Below are 19,618 nucleotides of genomic sequence, written 5' to 3'. Positions count from 1 at the left end.
CTGTTTCAGGTTTCCTACTGTCAAAATGGGGGAAGGAGGCTAACTCCTATACAAATTAAGGCTAGGTAATATGTATGTTGCTCTCTCCTTTTCTCAATTTGTTTTTTAGCCTGTCTAAACTGTCTGTGAAATAGCAATGAGACATTTAATTGGCTATTCAGTAATACTGTTTTAAACATTGTTAGCATTAATAAAATGAATTAAAATATATGTTTTATTACTGCCCATCCTGTTTGATGATATTATAACAGGATCAGTAGTCTAGATTGTTGTTCCTTTATTTTGATCTTTAAGGGGAATTAGATGTGGGTAGTTTTGTTCTACAAGTCTTAGGTGCAAGGGCATTGCTAGTTTTTTACTAGCTAGTCTGTGTAAATAAACTGACAGTCCTTATTAGAGCTGATGCTGCATAGTCTGGATCATGAAAAGTAGAACATAGGGAAGATGCCCATGTGATACTTAGCAAAAAAATGTTTTGATGAAGATGTTGTTTTATAGATAGAAACCCTGTTAAATTAGCAGTTTTAGATTTTCCAGCTGCTCCCATAACAGAGAGCATGGTCCTAAAGTGTACAATGTAGGTATAGCCCACAAATCTGTCACACCTATCTCACTTCTGAGCACTGAAGCTGACTATGATTGTAATCATTTACATGTAGGAGTAAGGGTAAGATGTGTTAGTATTTCTCTGTATTTTATGTTGGTTTGTAGACCTTGTATACCCTGTAAAGTGCTCTGATACCCTCACGGGGCAAGTTGCGCTCTATAAGACACTAAAATAAATAAATAAATAAATAAATAGCGGAGTAGGATCTACTGGTGTGTCAATTATCTGGTGAATTATCATAAAAATCGTAGACCAGAACGATGTCAGCCGTGGGCAATTCCATGCCATGTGTAAAAAGGTTGCTGGGGTGAAAATGAAACTACACCTCCAACAGCCGTCATCTTCACACAGTACCATACAATGTAGACTAACTGTCTAAGTCTATAGTTGGGGGATAAGTCAGTAAGTTGGGGGCAGCAATACAGCCACTGGTCCTCCAACAGCAGACTGGGGAGTTTATTGTTCCACGCTTGGAGTGCCCTCGGCCGTGTCAAGGGAGCCGTGGTTTGCATGTGTGTGTATAGTCGTGTAATACGTCTACGAGGCAATAACACAGCAATACTTAGAATTATATGCTAGACTTGGCCCTCTCTGCAGGGAGACCCCAAAACCTTTTGCATTTACCCTTCCTTTCTTCTAAACCTGTTTGGGCTGGCTTTTAGGACTCTGTGCACTTTCAATACTTCTAACCAGTGCTAAAATACATTGTCCTTTAAACTTAGTATCATTGGCTTGCATCCAATTGGCATATTTAATTTACTTTTTAAGTCCCCAGTAAAGTGGTACTACATGTATCCAGGCCTGTAAATTAAATGCTACTTGTAGGCTTGCAGTACTAATTATGCCACCCGCTGGTAGCCAGTCAAGCATGTCTTTGTCCTGCCATTGCAGCCTCTGTTTGCACTGCCATTTTGACCCTCATAGGGCAGGGTGCAGTGTATTTAAAAAGTTGGACGTGCACTTCTAAGTTTGCATGTCCTTGTAATGAAGCACTCTTAGATTGTTTTTTCACTACTGCAAGGCCTATCTCTCCCATAGGGTAACATTGAGTTACCATATTAAATTTAATAAGTATAACTATTGATTGGGAACAGGTAGGAATGTCATGTTTACACTCAAATGAATTGTCGTTTAAAACCCTATTTAAAGTAAAGTCAGATTTTAAGTAACTATTCTGAAAATGACACTTTTAGAAATATGGTATTTTCTTGTTCTAACTATTTGGTGCCTGCAGTCTGCATCCTAGGTCACACAACTGGGCTGCCTCTAGCACACTCACAAAGAACTTGACACCATCCTATTTTCACCCCAGACCCCTTGGAGCCTGGGCAGGGGATGAAAGGAAATTACAGAACCATATGTGGAAGGAGGTTTGTAAATTATATGCATATTGGACCCTCAGACCAACTCCTAACCTGTGGAGGATACAGAAGAAGAATTGCCCTGCTGCCAGAAGAGTGTCCTGCTGTTTGAGGCTTGCTCTGCTCTCTGAGATGGAAGGCTGGACCTGCTACCTTCATCCCTGGCTAACCTGAGTGACTCCCAAGAATCAGTTGATTGACCTCCTGTTCTGAGCTACAGGAACACAACAAGCTCTAGAGTCCTTCCTTGAACTGCCCTGCTGACCTGTTGCAACTGGACCTGCCACTGGACCTGCCTGATCCCTGCTGGCCTCTGCTAGAGTGAATTCCTAACCCCTAACATGTGTTTCCTAGGTCATGGACGCTTGGCGGGCATTAGACTACACTCCTCTAACAAAAAGAGAGAATTCCTGAAGTTTTGGTCTCTTCGTGACAGCAAACAGGCAAATTCTCGCCAAGTTCTTTCCACCTGTGACAGTCGCCAACATAAAGCTCTTCACGCTACAGTGACCACCAGTGACGACTGGCAATGCGAAATTGACAGCCCATGGTGATCACAAACGCGAAACGCCAGCAACGACGATTCAGACTGGATCTTCGTGAAAGCAATGCCTGTTCCTGATGCCTGCTCTGCTCTTCACGTTATAGCGATGACTAGTCAGCACACTTTCCCTGCTCCTTGTGGTCCCCTGCACTGCCAAATGGACGTGTTGTGCCAGACTTGAAGAAGGGTAACTTTTTCAGCAGGACTAACCTGGTCCCTGCATCCGGCCCAAGCTGCCGCGCAGTAAACCTGAACTTGTGACTTTCCACCGTCTTGTATGATCACATGATAACAAGGGGGGCGCCGTGCTTGTAGGAGATATACTTATCTAAATCTTTGAAACTGCATATCTCCATTCTCCCAATTGAATTTTTGTTGTTTAAGTGTCAAACTATTTATTACATTTTACAAAATGTTTCTAAATTGGTGTGGCATTTTTATTGTGTTGAGTTTTTACTTTACTGCTGGTTGTGTGCTGCGTAAATACTTTCCACATTGTCTCTAAGATAAGCCTAACTGCTTTTCTGCCAAGCTACCAGAGGTTTAAGCACAGGTTAATTTAGTGACTGTTATGGTTCACTCTGATAAGAATTGTGTTTGCTCCTTGAGAATGGCTAACACTCCGCTTACCTGATTTCTCACAATATACTATTCATTTCATTGCACAATTTGAAAACATTTTTGTACAGCATCATGAAAATAATTTACACACTGCCATATACTGCCACCGGTATAGTTTTATAGCCTGAACAGCTATGCGGTACATACATATTAAGTTTCTGTTTACAGTTTATATCAATATCATCTTCATTTTGACTCCTGGAGTGAAACAGTTAGGTCAATGCATTCCACGCTGAATTTTCAAAAGAGATAGCTGTCCTCCACTTTGGTCCCATTCTTAACTTCATTGGTTGTTAAGAATTCATAAATGAAGATGAGTTGCTTAACGCAACACATACTCCAAATCTATTCCCAGGAGATTCTATTACTAAAAACACAAGTACCCAAGGCCTTCTGTGAGGCAGTAAGTGATGGCAAATATGTTTATTCTTTGTTCTTGCTTACATGGATCCAAATAAAATACCATAGGATTATAAACAAAGACGACAAGAGCTGGTAGGGCTTTATGACTGGTTTAAATCTTGGTCAAGTGTCAATGATAACTGCCATTCATACTACCATAATAAGGTTCAAATGCACTAAGCAAATCTGTACTTTAAGCTAAAGTATCAGCGTCAAATCAGAATTAAATAGTAACCTACATTAATTTTAATATTATTTTATTGACAGATATTAAGAATGTATTCTTTATCATTTATTATTGTATGTTTATAAAAATAATTAACCCACTTTTGACTTTTATAAGGAAGCTGCAATGTTAGAATTTTGACGGAATTCAAAGGGACATTTTCGAGCCCTAGTCAAGCAACTTTGCATTATCACTCTCATGACAAGGCTCCAGTGTCTTTTGTGTGTTGATTCTCAGTAACTCTGCCACTTTGTAGCTGTAATTTAAGCCATAAGGAGAACTGTGTTACATCTGTGTATCTATCAATGTTGCAATGTTGTATTTAGGCAGAAAAGGAGGGTTGCTGATGAATACCATCTGGGAGAGGATTACAGGGAGTGTTTCTACATTAGAAGCAAGTTCCACATGAGGCACCACAGATGTTAGTTTTCCAACCTTGCTAAACCTTGACTACTAGTGGTGAGGGGGCAAAGTTACATACAATTGAAAGTGTGCCCCAAGAAATCTAGAGTTGGACTGTAGTCAGTGATTAATTCTGATTGTCGTCACAAGAACTTAACTGGCCTCAGTAGAGAGTTCGCGCCTGTTCACCTACTACCATCTTGGGTACACGGTGCTCACACACACAATGCACACCCGCAATGAGGTCATTTGCCATCTTACCGAATGTCAATGCCACCTATTTCTTTGTATTTATTCTTGTATCAGACATTCTTTTCCCCTAGACAATGATGCAACACCACTTCACATATTGGAACAAACTGGCATTAAAATCTGTACATATTAAACGTAACATTAAAATATGTACAGGCTGATAATGACAAAACAGTTGCAGCTTTGCTATAGGTCATACTTGTACACGGCAGACATTAGGCACCTATGTACACATCATGAACCACCAAGTTGTTTCTACAGGTGATTCTTCAGGCTGGTTTTCAGCATTGCCTGTGCATCTTTATTGGTAGAGAGTTCAACATTTAAGTTCATGTCCAGAAAAATTGTGATCCATAGTGAAGCTTTTTCTATGCTTATGGAGGTCAGCGTGCTCATTTGGAGTGTGCTTAGTTAATTTCTTTTATATGATACATGTGGGATTGTAAGTGCTTTGTGCTTCTCGAGAGGGCCAGTTCAATGATGCTAGAATGTGACTGACTTTTTTAGATCTAGAGACAAGAGAGGCAGCGGGCAGCATGGAGGACTTTTAATGGTGCAAGTTGCATTTTCCAGAGGATAGTGAGTAAAGCGTTGGTGTATCTGATTTGGTATATAACCTTGACTTCAATTACATCTGAGAGGTTAGAACTGGGAAGGAAATGTCTAATGTTCGATATGATTCAAAGATAATTCTGAGTTGATAATTGATGCTCCGTACAAGGGCCTTTAGTTAGGTGCCATAGTTGAGTCTAAGATGATACCCAGAGAGCATATTAGACAGATTTAGGTACAATACTCTTTTTATTAATATATTCAGTGCAGTCAGTTGGTAGTTCGCAATATTGGTTGGACAGAGGAAAGAAGAGCTCAGTGTTATCGAATTTGAGTTGTGGTTTAATCATTTTCAACTAGATATGTATTTCTGATACACTTGTGGTTAAGGTTGGCAGAGTGGTTGGGCAGTACATTTTCAGGTGTAACTGAGAGTCACATCTATGTAATGTTAAAGGAATACACGGTGTTTTTGGATGTGTTCACCTAGGGATTCAACACTAAGGTTGGGATAGGTGCCAATATGGTGCCCTCTGGCACACTAAAATACAAGGGGGTGAATAATAAGGCTGAGGTACCAAATTTAACTTGCAAAAATGATAAATAAGGTAGGACTACTACCAGTTAGGTCTGAAAAATATCTCTGACACCTATACAGTCTGAAAGAAAAATGAGGAGGCAATCTTAATCAATTATATCAAAAGCTTGGGATATGCCAACTAGCACTAGAAGACGTTTTCCCAGTGTCAAGAAGTTGAAAGAGTTGAAAGAGGTATCTATGTGAGGAGGTGTGTTTCAGAACTGTAACCACATCTGAATCCTGACTGAAAAGGCAATAACGGTTGGTGTTGGGAGACAGCATTTACAAAGCAGTTATTACATCTCAGTTCCTTTACAATGTAGAACGCGAGCGATGCCTTTACAACGCAAGTCATTAGATCGACTTGCTGTAGGGGGCGCTGTAACCTAAGGAATAGTATAATTTACTATTCCAACACCTTCCCTTCTGTTGCGCAGGCTGGAGTTGGAATAGTAAATGATACTATTTCTAAGTCCAGCGCGCCCCCTACAGCAAGTCGATCTAATGACTTGCATTGTAAAGGTATCGCGTTCTAACAATGTGGTTGTTGTAACGACCGTGTTGTAAAGGAACGCGATGTAATGGCATGCGATGTAACATGCTATATTTATTGGTGTTTAAGTGCTTGTTGAGTTGGATGGGAAAACATTTTTCCAGTATTTTTTTCGGATAGGGGGAGGCCAGTGATGGATAAGTGATGGGTTGGAATATTCCTTTTGGTAGGGACCGGCATCAGCATTCTTAATTAGTGGAAGTACATGGCCAATTTTGAGAGGGTCTAGTGCTCTACCACTCTGTAAAGAAACAGTGATGTAATTTAGCAAGAGAGTTCTAAAGGCATCCTGTGGCTTTACACATATATGGTGGGATAGCACCATCTGAATACTTCAAAGGCTTGGTCATGAGATATTTATTCAATGCTTTAGTCAAGTTCTAGAATACTAACCTTATATCCATGAAATTAATTTTGTGGTACTCTGGTAAGACCACTTCACGCACTGTTACTGTGGTTGTTATTGGCATTGAGAGCGTGGCACCGAGTTGGGGAATTATGAAGGGGAAATCTCAGAAGAGCTTGACGCTGCACATTATGGCTGTACATCAGCTTCTTTTGAAGTAGCTGAACCCATGATCAGGTGTTTGGATGATCTATAGGAGGTTCAATGAAAACCCCTTGCTATTACCTCACAGGTAAAGTTCAATATTTTCTGGTGCTAAGCATCATTTATTCTCTTACAGAGACCACATAGTCATGATATGTAGAAAACAGTAATTTTCCATCTGACTAATTACAGCACACCCCAGTCTACTTAGCCATTAGTTTTCAAGCACTGAAAGACTAAGCATCCAACCAATATCTAAACGGGTTAGTTACTTAGCAATGTGCTGAATATGTTTTATATTGTGAGACTTGGATGAGTCTGTTATGTACTGATTAGTTGAGTACTTTAATGTGCCACAACAGATTAGTAATCACATAAAATACTAGAAATAGTGGGGTACAAGGTACCTGAGTTGATGTCTGCACTAAGCTATGTTCGGGACTGTATGAACTCTCCCCTTGTTCTTTGTGTTGCTTTAGCATTCTTGATGATGTACCAAAATGGAGAAGCTGCACTGAAGCACGGTCTAGCAGATGCAATACCCAAAGAGATGAGTAAAGTCAAGAAGTTACCCAAATCTGAACTAGAGTGCAACTAGAAACCGGTTTGCCCTCCTTTAGAGTACCTAAGCCATGTGGTTATGGTGAGTGTGAGTCTGGGTATGGTTTATATATATAGCCATGCCCAAGATGGCCACTGTCACATGGGATTTTCAAAACTCACAATAATTTCACAAGAGTTGAAACACCTGTGGACTTGTGCTTAGGCTCCACTGGAGCACAAAATCTGTGCTGATTGGCTGGCGGAATCTGGGTTGTATCAGGCTCAGGGAAAAACTCTGCCAGGGCCACAAGCATGGGTTTCTGGGCTTGACTCACTTCTGGTACGTGTCTGGCGAGTTGGTCCAACTGCTGACACTCATCCCACTTGATTTGGAATCTAGGACCATAGAGGATGTGACCTTCAAGATCCCTGGTCACTTTGCTTTTGTGACAGGGCTCATGCGACTTGGAGGGAGGGGTGGGGAGGGGGGGCAGCAGGGTACTGAGGAGAAGTCTCAACAATTTGTAGGGTGACCAGAGAAAAATTGTGCCAATTTGCTGAGAGGTCCCTTGGTGTGCAAGTTGGTAGATTTTCTTAAGTAATTGGTCAATGTCCATCTCTTTCTTGAGTGTTGTGATTTACTCATAACACCCAGATTGATCTGGTATGTTGAAGCAGAGGAATGTTGCTTTAGAATGCGTAAAAGCTTTTAAGGACATATTCTAACATACCCTACTTTGCTTTTAAGTAATATGTGAGGGTGCTTCCTCTATTCCCAATTCCAGTGCTCTCAGACTTTGCTTTTGCATGGATAGTTGTTGAGAGTACCAAATGGAAGTTTTCCTTGCTCTTTATAGTTTGGTAAGAGCAGATACAGTTGTATGCGTTTATGGCTGCAATTGTAATCTTGGGTAAGAAGGCCAAAGTCAGAGCTAGTAGTCGGAGCGGTCATTAAGTAGGCAATCATGTCAGTAATATTGGAGGATTTTTGTTCTTGAAATGTCTTGTGTTCATCAGAGTTTTTCTGGGTGCAGTGCCATTTGTAGGAGTACACTGAACAAGAAAAGGGAGGTAGAACTCGTCATACCAATCTACTTACAGAGGGTCCAAACTCTGTACATTCCCTTGCTTGGAGGTCAATAGCGAATGGATTATTGTGTGTGAGTCTTTCAGTTTTAGACAACCATTCTCCTCCAGAAAGCCTTTCAATGAACTGGTGGTCTTGTGATTGTTATTGTGCCAAGCACTGATAAATTGGTTATCATGATTAAAGAGGAGTTGGTCAGCCATAAATTGGTAAAATAATCAATGAAAGCATTATTATTATTAACTGGTGTGTGGGAGACGAGGCACATGTTGATCTTTTAATCCTTACTGGAGGAGCGGCATTTAAACGAGCAGAAGGGTTGAATGTTCATGATGCTGCAATTAAGGTGCTCTTTAAATGATTGTACTGCTATCTTTGCAGGTCGTCTTTATGTAGTGTAGAAAGTAGGATGTCAGTTATAAGCTGGGATGCTGGGTGAGTCGCATCTCAGTGAGAGTGGGATGGGTGAGGGCTGTTTAATGAATCTGGGAGAGCTTGTGGTGTTGGCGATTGCGGATCTGCAGTTTACCAGCACATTCACTTTAGCAGTTTTGGGTGTATTTAGCAGATCTTTGGTCATGTTGATAGTCACAATTTTGCTTAGACAGACTGATGTTAGGTTGACTTGGGCCATCTGTCCCTTTGTTTTTACTGGATCTGCAGGTGCACTTCAGAGAGATCCATATTGTTAAAGCACTCATTCAGAAGGGAGAGTGATGTTGTCAAGTTGCTTTGGAAGGCGGGATTTTTGTTGTCTAGGTAGGAAAATTAGGGGTCGGGGTCAATCTCGATGTATGTGTATGAAATAAAGATAAAGAGGTCTCAAGGATTATTTGTGAGTGTAGGCCGTCACTCCTATTTATGTTACTATTAGTGTTATACAGGCGTGGAAATTGGTAGTTTTTTGTGGAGAAAAGCTGGAATAGGTCTAGGTGGCTGGCTGTTCATAGTGCCAGCTCTAAGTCAATATTTCTTTAGGAAACTGTCAATGAAAGATTAAAGGACCTTTCCCATCTTTGAGATCATGCAAACATTATTCTTGTGAGATATGGAGTCAGTAATTTGCAAGGGAATGTGACCATCTGTAAATCTGTTCCCATAATCTGTGATTTCCTCATTTTCTGTATCACAGGCATCTGGGAATAGTTCTGGGGATAGTTGTGTAACATGGTGTAGACTCTAGAAGGAGAGCTTGTCGTCTTTCAGCGTTATCCGGGTTCTTATTTGTGTTGTGAGCAGTGACATCCAGAGATGGGAGAGCACATGGGTCAGTGGGAGATTTATGGAGACCTGGTGGACGAGTTAAGAGATTAAAGTTGGGGGAAGTAGAAGTAGAGGGAGTCACGTGAGATGTCCTGGAGTGATTCAGGTGGAGAGTGATTCACAGATTGAGCACAGTTCTGTGTTCACTTAAAATTCTACCAAGAGCAGAAATTGGTTGGAAATATATATTGTTGGTAGACTGCACCACTATTAGTATTCCATTGTCGTGCAGTCTCATTTTGTGGGAATAGCCAGAAACATGGAATTTCTCTCAATAAGGTAAGTGTTTTTTGTGGTGCAAATCTGTCAGGATGTTGTGTTCCACTGCCAACTATGTTTCTAATAAATAAAAGGTCAATCTTCGTGTCTCAAAACTTAATGTTGTGATATTTATTATGAGTAGCGTGTCTAGGAGTTTGGTTATGATTTTGTGCTTGAGGGATTAGTTGCATTTTTTGTGAGCCCTAAGGGTGATGTTATTTCAGCAATGGTGTGTAATCTCTCTCACAATCTGGGAATCTGGATAGCACAACCCCTCACAGACATGCAGTAAGAATATTTCATTCAACATTGTGCCATCCATGTGCAGGCATCGGTGTACAGAGTCATCCTTTTCTCTTACCTCGATAATGCCTTTGGCAAAGGGTAGGTCCGAGACATTGTTTCCCTGCACATTTGTTGATTCCCCTCCACCTCTTTCAGTGCCATTCAACGACATTTGATTTCCCGGGCTTCTCACCCAGGGAATCTGATTGCATTCCTGGAGCATACTGGTATGTATCTGGGAAATGGTTTCTGCGACGTGGTCCCTGTAGCAGGCATGGGACAAGAAAAAACAACCTGTCAAACATTCTACAATTAGTAATATGACACAATTCCAAAATTAATAATATGCTAAAATGAGAATTCTGGTTATTCTACTCATCACTAGCTACCAGGGAAATAAGCTGATGGTAAATGACAAATACATGTAGTTAAACGACTGCAGCACGTCATGTGACCAGCAACGACAAAGTGCCGAGTTTGTCCCAACTGTCCAATTGACAATACCAACAATAGCTATAAGGAGATATCTAGTATTATTATGATTATTGTTAATATAATTTGATATCGCACATGAATCACCCCTACAGAGATATCTCGGCGCTCGGTCAACTCATAACTAAGTATATGATCTAGAACAGTTCTGTTTTCAGTGCTTTCCTGAAGTTGCTGTAGTCAAGGCAAGTTCGGAGAGAGAAAGGCAAGCTGTTCCAGATAGTGGGAGCCACATGAGAAAAGGCTGTGTCGCCACATCTAGACATTTATGACCAGCCCTCAAACAAATGCAATGTATTTTCCTTAGGAGGGAGGCACCATTTCTCTTAGTAAAACATTCCAAAATAGGTAAAATAGTTCCATGAGAATGCCGTTTCCTCATTGGTCGCACTAGTGACCACTGAGTATGAGCATAATGTCTTCTTTTCATCAGTGTGAAGGGCCTAGTGGAAGCTGTTGTGCCCCGGATAGGATACATCTTTGTGGTTTCCCCCCAAAAAGCAGAGCATAGACATCAGCACGTATCTCTTGCTATTTGAATTCCCAACTAACTCGTGGCCCACAGAAAACAGTGCATTTTGTAAGATACAAAATAATCAAACGTCTGATGCCATCTTAAGTCAAAGATAATCAAAATGTAACAAAGCGAATATTTAGCAAAATAATCCGTCAAATTATGAATTAATGAAATAGTTGTCCCCCTATTGCTATTTATTTATAAAAAGGGGCATTCACAATGTTTTGAACACTAACACTGCTCAAATCATAGAAGAAAAAACACAGCCAAAATAACAGTATTAATTTATACAATAATGTTCTAGAAAATTGGATCACACCTAAGTGTATATAATGTAGGAATGAACAGACAAGCACAGGCACGCGCATCGTTTGGCCACGCAAAGATTGATGTATCTATGATTCCGACAGAGAATTACAAAAGAGCAAAAATCAGGTTTACTTTACAGTACCTTGTTTCTCTGGTGTGCAATTCCAAAACCCGGTGTTTGGCAATATAATGGCTGGCTTCACTGTGACTCGTGGCTTTTGACCAATTGTCAATCCAGATCACTTGACAGCCACACAGAAACCCTGGATATTGCCTGTAAGAGTAACAAATGGGCCAGTACCCGTCAGTAATGCCATCCGATATAGTCAATGCAAATTCATTAGTAGCAGCCCGATCTGGTTCTGAGTCTAGGCTCCTTATGAACACATTACTCTCTTCCTCTCGTTTGACTCTAATCCTGTTTAGGCATGTCAGAAGTAACTGCATTGGACAAATACATTGGAGCCTGATGTCCAGTGCAGACATCTATCTGAACATGGGAAAACACACAGCTGTACTCCAATATCAGAAGAGACTGCTTGTTCTGACAAATGCACCTGACCCAGTTTTATCACATTGTGAGTTCAGAAACAAATCACCAGTCAGACATGAAGGGCCGTTTCTAGGCCCTCAAATCTATATCTATACTACTATTATAAAGAGAGAACTGTGTCCTTTGAGCCAGGTAAACTCGAAAAGTACACCACCAATCCAAACACCCAAGACATATTTGAAAACCTCAGGGCAAGCAGAAGGACATAGGCTATATAAAAATAAAAAATATACGTTGCTTAAAAAATTTAGAAATAAAAATAAAGTAGTGCCTTGCAAGTAGCACCGGCCGCGACGTCTGCACGATGACATCGGGAGCGCGGGGAGGAGCGGCGTTCAGGAGCAACAGGAAGAGCGGAGGACATGAGCGCGGGGAGGAGCGGCGAGCGGCGGTCAAGCGGTGAGGAGCAGCGAGAAGCGGAGGAGCAGTGGAGCGGTAAAAACAGCAGCGCGGGGAGGAGCGGCGGGTGAGGTAAGTGAAGCAGCCAAGAGCCGCGGGTGCACACCGAGGGACGGGCGGAGGGACGGGCGGGAGCCATGAGTGCACATAAGCCCAAAATGCTGCCCCCAGCCCCCTTCTGCCCCAGGCAACGCTGGGGCGGGCTACTAGTATTTTAATAATGCGGAGAGGAGGTGCAATTAAAGTTTCCGCACCCCCACCAGAACCCAATTTTAATTCTCGGCTTTTGGTGACAAGGCAATCAGTAATGGTAGTTAGAACAACTACACTACTCCTCTGAAGGTAAGGACTGTAGGCAAACGGAGAACACCCAGGACTAGCACCGAAAATTACATCCAATTAATTAACACACAAAAGGATGTTCCTTGGTGCCTAATGAGCGAACTCCGCTCTGAAGCAAGTCACACTATCTGGATGGGGGTTTGACGTCTTTTGTTACACTATGGACATTGGGGAGGCTACATAGACAAACACACTAAAACTCAAAAGGTTACACATGTTCACTTGATGCAGCTAGGACATGTGGCAGTCTTGGAATTTACTCTCATTCTCCCTTGGGTAAATAGGCCATTTTGGAATATGCAAGTTTTCAGCTCCAGCTTTTGCTGAGGACTGTGTAGGGACCTCACCCTCATAGTAGAAATCAGCGTCACCGTTTTTATTGATCCTAATTCTGAGTACAAGCTTTTGCTCAGTGTTTTAGGTGCAGGTTACTGACAAATTCTTAGATATTCAGTGAGGCATTCATTCCAATAGAGTAAATGTTTTGGCTAAAAGATGGAAACTGCGGAAATTGGCACTTTGTGCAAAGTGAAAACACTCGGGCCCGTATAACATAAAGTGGGCACTGGGAGAGCTAAGTTAAGACCCAGTCTTTGAAACAGTTTTGGTGTGGCTGGTTTCTTAAGTAGTTAAAGAGCTGGAGCCCTGCTTTTTCACCACATTAAACAGTGGTAAGTGGTTGCTCATGAAGGGAGCTTAAAAGGCATGTTCTGCTATTGTCCGGAAATGTAGCACCAGTTGTTACCATAACTAAAGAAAACAACTGTAAATAACACAATAACATGAACAAAGCAAAATAACACAATTCAAACATAACAGGGCAGATCAAAACAGAATTCAACGTAACAACCACAGTACAGCAATCAACAAAATCACATTGCAATAACAGAGTACAAAAGAACATCTGCAAGCACAAAACAACAGAATACATCAACACCACATCAAAAAATGCCACCCATCAAATGTTCACAAAAGTTGTTGTGACACATTACCACCTCCAGAATCCTGGAGGTGAGAGGTGCATGGAGAAAGCACACCAATGACGTGAAATAGTGTCAGTCAGAAAAACAATTGTGATCCGACCCTAAAGCTCCTAATCGGTTTAGAGTTTACGTAATGATAACAACGATTAACATCACTGAATTTAAGCAAAACTGCATTGTAAACCTCCTATGTAACTAACACCAGAGCACAATTATCAGTTAACGCAGGGCAAGGTACTAGTTGTTTAACGTTTTGTAAATGTAAATGTAAATGTAGTAGTACTTGTATAGCGCACTAATCGACCCATGAGGGTATCTCGGCGCTTGTATGCATACCGCTGTGGAAACCTTCCTGGCTTTTCCCTGTGAAGTGCCCACTCCTGGGCACCCCCAAGGTGAAGCAGGCATCCTAGCGTTGTTGGGGCCGTTGTGAAGATTAAGCAAGCTATTGGCCAGAGTTGCATAGTGGAACCCATGATTAGAATAGGCACCGAGGCGAGAATTATCAGGTCCGAGGAAATTGAGCCCAAAACCTGCCAAGGCAGGAATTGAACCCTGGTCTTGGGCTAGACCTCTGCATCAGGGTCTGCCGCTCTAACGATTGAGCCATTGTTCAGCTGAGCTGAACGATTTAAGACAAAGAAACAGATATATAGAATTTGGTATGATAAAAAGTTTAACCAGGCCCATCCAATCAACCATTTTCTGTGTTCATTTAAAACACAGAGCTTGCTTACTATCCGCTTCGAACTTAAGGCAAGATGACAATCAGCTTGCTTCAAAACACCCAAGTAAATAAATACACTCTATAGTATTGATCTGCTCTGTATATCCCAGGTCCTTCTGTTTAAATTAATGTTCGCTTTTTTCTCTTCATCACTTTTGTTGGTAGAATGTTCCAAGCATTCTGTTTTTTCTCAGAAAATACAAGTTTTCTAAATTCACTGCTGTTTCATCTTAACCCAATACTCTAATATGCTGAAATTTACGTGTAAATGTGGTATTTCTTTTCTATTTATACCATATAGGAATTTAAATTGATCTTGTATATTGTTTTGTGTAGTGCTTGTATGATTCGATGGTTGCTCTAAAGTGCTTGAGAAAGCCGAAGTCTCCAGTTAAAAAACAAAAGGTCTGTGGACTTACCAGGGACATTATAATTCAAAAATTACGATTAATGTCTGTTACCAGCACAGTTACCCTTACCAGGGACCAGGTAAGAAGGTTCTTGAAATGAATTGTTCATGTTATTTATCACTAGTGCAAGCCATAGCCGAAAGCCATAACACCATGATTTGTTGTTTTAGAAAACATGCAACCTTTCTGTTGTTCGTCATACAATTTATACTTGTTCCAAAGACACCAAACACAGCAGCTGTATTTCCTTTTAATCCAAACAGGTATCTATGCCAGAGCTGCACCCTGGACTTGGTTTTCCTTTGAGAGGCATTGAAAATAACATTATACACTGACTCAGTGAGCTGGATCCCAATACATTTTTGTCTTGTACCGCTTCATGTCGTTGGCAGTATGTAAGGCAGTACTTGGTGCAAACACTGTTTACCAGTGTATTCTAAAAGCAAGTATCTGGAGGAAGTAATGTGAGACAAGAATGTTTGTGCATATTTGTTATGTTGCATTTTGTTGTGGTGAAGATGTGTTGTTTTGAGCTTTATTATTGCATTGCTATGTTGTTCTATGGTTGCTGTGTTGCATTCTCTTTTGACTGGTTTGTTGTGTTGTGGCTTGTTATGTTTTTTTGAGTTTTTCTGTTCTGTTCTTTTTTTAAAAAGGTCAACAAATACTGCTACATTTCCAGCTAAAAGTAGCATATTTCTTTAAACTCCAGTCACAAACAACCATTTAACATTGTCTAAGGAGGTAAAATAGCACTATTCTAGCACTTCCACTATTTCAGACCTCAGAAGGACAAAAGGCAGAGAAAACATGCTTTAAACCTGTTACCGTGAGGCCAAACACAGATCCCTGCAATGAATATGTTAGTCCGGGCTACCAGACCCGGCTGTATTCGCTATTCAAAAACAGTCACTAACATTATTAATCAATTCATAAGGAACAGATTACCTTAACAAAGGTGAGGCAACTTATTGAAGGATTTAACAAAATAAAGGATTTAACAAAATGACTTATACATCTGGTATTTCTTGGTAATAGATGATCATTTGTGTTCAATGCATTTAAACCACAAAATCACATAAACCATTTGTTAGACTTACTCTGCTGCTGTCTTCAGAAGCTCGTGGTGTGGAGGGAGGCAGAGAATGACATGCAGGTTAGATTTCACCTGGGACACAAGGTACTTGGCTGGATCATACGCACGGTTTGGATGCTTTCTCCGTGAAGCGGGACCTAGCACCTGTAAAGATGAAATAACTCTTTAACCATAACTATAACAATGTATATCAATGCTGCATGCAACCCATTTGGCCACACAACAGGTCTGCCTCATAAAGGCAACTTACACTTTTGAAAACGTTAATACTTTTGAGTAAGTTTATTACTTTGGGTATTCACAAACTACACTTTTGAAGTAATTTACACTTTTGTAGTAAGTCCAACATTGCTCATGGCTAACCACTGGTATTGTAACACCCTCCCATGGAAAATGATTGATGTACAGCCTTAAAATAAAACCCCAATAATAATGACGTAAAATTAAATTATTTAAAATAGTTAAAAATATAAATAAATATAAATTGAAAAAATTAAAATAGTACATATTAATAAATGAATATGTACTACTATCATATTCTTTAACATTCATTTATATTTATTTATATTTTTCTCATTTTAAATAATTTAGCATTTCCAATGGGGTTTTAGCAACTCCGTTATTTACTGTGGGAGAGTGTTACAGTAGCAGCGGTTGGCCATGTGTATTGCTGGATATATAACAAAAAGTGTAAGTTACTATAAAAGTGTAGTTTATGAATACTGAAAGTAGTAAACGTACTCAAAGAGTAACAAACTCAAAAGGGCAGTTTGTAAATCAGGTCCTATGTTGGTAAATAATAGTTTTTGATTCTTAAATTTAAAGCTCATAATAAACATTTTCCTGTCTTATATCTTTGGAGAGAGAGAGAGAGAGAGAGCATGTGTGTACATATGTATGTATAGCCCACACTGTAGGCAAATAATCAGTCCTCAATGTGATTGTGACCTCTGACTGGTCCAGTCTTCCCACTATGGGTGTGAGGAGCATCACGATAGTAGGACCATTCCCTGAACTGTGTTTGGGCATATTCGAGTGAGGGTTTTTATAAAGTAAAACAAAAGAAACATTTATTTCGGTCTTCTGAATCACTCAGAGCAGTATCAAAGTGCGCACAGAACTAGAATATTAACCACAACCTTCATTATGGTCAATAGCGGGTCCTTCTAAATATAAGTATGAGTGCAAGAAATTGAGAATAAAAGCACAGATCAAATGGAAGTCCGAACATGAAGACAATTCCTCAGCTCATTTGGCAATGGGTCATACGCACCTGCAATAGGTCAGTCATTTCTTCAGTGGAGAAGAGTGATGGGTATTCACCACAAGTGAGAAGGCTGTTAATGGCATCCAGGTAGTATGCTTCGACCAAATCTTGAGCCTACAAAGAGAGGATCCTTTCAGGGGGCCGAATGCTCATTAAAAAATAAAATCACATGCTCCTCAGAAAATGACATTGTCCTGTTTTCCAAGGTAAAGAATAAAGTTATTATCTACTGAAACTAAACCCAGACTGATCTGATTTTTACAGGAAGCAGGGCTATACCTAGTACAATTATATTTTTACAAGACAAACCATTGCAAGTACAAAATCTGCTTTTGCTTCATGGTGAATAGGTCTGGTCTGGGAGCTAAAAGCGGTATGGAATGTTTTATTGCCAGACCAGCATCTTACCAAGGGAACCGGATCCACTCCAGAAGGGAGTGGGAAGGGGTACATCCAATCATTTTTTTATAAAAATGAAGCTAAGCATATGTAAACAAAGACAATCTGAAACATACTTCTAGGCTGAATTTACTTACAAGGACTGGTCTACCTACTTTATAGATCGATGATGCACAAGGTACTGCTGAGAGCTGTATGCCCCCTGGGTATACAGCCACTATCTAACATGCAGGTGCACCAAATATATTGAAGACCTCTGGCAAAGGTGCACTGCCATGCCCAATATCAACATAGAGGTCAGGTAAGGGTTGTCAGGTGACACAGCGCCAAGCACAACATCTGCTTCTGCTGATCTCAGGTTTTTCCTTAGTCTGTAGCATGCACAGGAGATAAAGCATAGGCACTTTACCACATGACCCAGCAGGAAACTGAGGACCAGGCATTTATGGAACAATAAGTGAAGACAGAGACATCATTCATTGATAGAGAGGGGCTGCATACACCTGAACCCTCAAGTGTGTCTGCAATGCCTGCCTTTAACTATCGTTGTTACAGCACTGTAAGCAATAAATACATGTGTAACCTGAAAAAATATGTGCACACAAGGGCTCGTGACGCAGGAAGTGGACGGCGCAGGTGACAAGAGGACAGTGATAAACGGAGCAAGCGAAAAAGTTACAGTAATTTATAAGCAACTTGAGGTTCACAAAAGGGTATTTATACAAATGGATACAGAGTCAAATTGTTTTAGTGAACAAGAGTGAAGTGCGCCACAAATTGCGCTGGGATGTCAACTACGTTTCGATCCAATTGGTATAGGATCATCATCAGGACCAGGTTACTGAATGAGGGGTGCTGTGCAAGGGAAGAGTAAAGGAAAGTTAGGTGCAGGAAAGGAAATGTAGGAAAGTAAAGGAAGTGCAGAGCGGCTGAAAAATACCTGTTCGCAGGGATCTGCAGGGAAGGACAAGAAGGGTAGCAGGGCCAGCGAGGCTTGGGCCCAATGGTTGTGCCGCCAAGGCAGAGAAGCGAATTGCTGTAAAGAGAGCGGTATAAATAGTTCGGAGGAAGAGGGAGGCGCGCCTGTGGCCAGATGAGTGAACTTCAAGTTGCTTATAAATTACTGACACTTTTTCACTTGCACCATTTATAACTGTCCACTTGTCACCTGCGCCGTCCACTTCCTGCGTCACGAGCCCTTGTGTGCACATAGTTTTCGGGTTACACATGTATTTATTGGTTACAGTGCTGTAATAACTGTTTTCAATTACTTTGTACCACCTTATGCCTTTTTGTTCCTTCCTGCCTTTATTCAATATATGATGCCTCTGGCACGTTTAAGTAAACCATGAACCTCCCTATGTTCTTCACCTGCAATGTATTTATTTTGAAAGTTTTATTAAGAGCGAACATGACCCTTGCGGGTATCAGAGCGCTGTACAGATGGCAAAAGCATGAATAAACTCCGTACAATTGAGGTCAGCACAGTGACACCACAAGGAGTATACAATCAAGATCATGGACCCGGTAGTGGGCCACACTAGATCCATTTCTCCTATGGTGTAAAATATTTCCTGGAACATTCAGCAAAGCAAGCAAAGGTGCACTTGACACAATGATTGACAAAACTGTAGGGTGAGGACTCTCGGGTAAAATAACAACTTCAAACATGAAATAAATGGAGAATGCTAAGTTGGAAAAGATGTCCGGTCTGTAAACAAGGTTACATGCAATAGAGAACACGATGATGCAGTTAATGATCATTCAGAAAGATCAATTTGGGCTGTTTCTTGAAATAGGCTGTGGAAGGATTGGCTCTAATCTCAGTAGGAAGAGCGTTCCACATTCTAAGTGCAAGGCCGGAGAAAGCACGTTTCTACGTACTTTTCTTCTTAAATTTGGGAGGTTTCATGAGAAGTGTGGACGTACTTTTTAAGTTCCGACTCGAGCCTGAGGCTTTATGAGTGAGGCAAGCTATTTTAAAATGAATCCTCGCTACAATAGACAGCCAGTTAAGCAGCACGAGGTCCGGTGT

The 19,618-nt window shown here is 40.8% G+C and overlaps 1 protein-coding gene across 1 annotated transcript in view; it reads right to left on the bottom strand.

Moving 5' to 3' along the window:
- LOC144762435 (dynein axonemal heavy chain 5-like) overlaps positions 1-19,618 on the bottom strand; it is a 1,437,549-nt gene that overhangs the window by 523,758 nt on the left and 894,173 nt on the right. The window contains exons 73-76 of the mRNA XM_078647616.1: positions 17,191-17,298; positions 15,922-16,061; positions 11,550-11,681; positions 10,166-10,352 (exon numbers count right to left, since the gene is read on the bottom strand). Coding sequence (XP_078503742.1) covers positions 10,166-10,352; positions 11,550-11,681; positions 15,922-16,061; positions 17,191-17,298 — 567 coding nt within the window. The remainder of the gene's footprint in view (positions 1-10,165; positions 10,353-11,549; positions 11,682-15,921; positions 16,062-17,190; positions 17,299-19,618) is intronic.

This window comes from Lissotriton helveticus, chromosome 6 (genome assembly GCF_964261635.1).
Source record: "Lissotriton helveticus chromosome 6, aLisHel1.1, whole genome shotgun sequence".
Lineage (NCBI taxonomy): Eukaryota > Metazoa > Chordata > Amphibia > Caudata > Salamandridae > Lissotriton > Lissotriton helveticus.
This window is presented reverse-complemented; position numbering and strand designations above follow the sequence as displayed.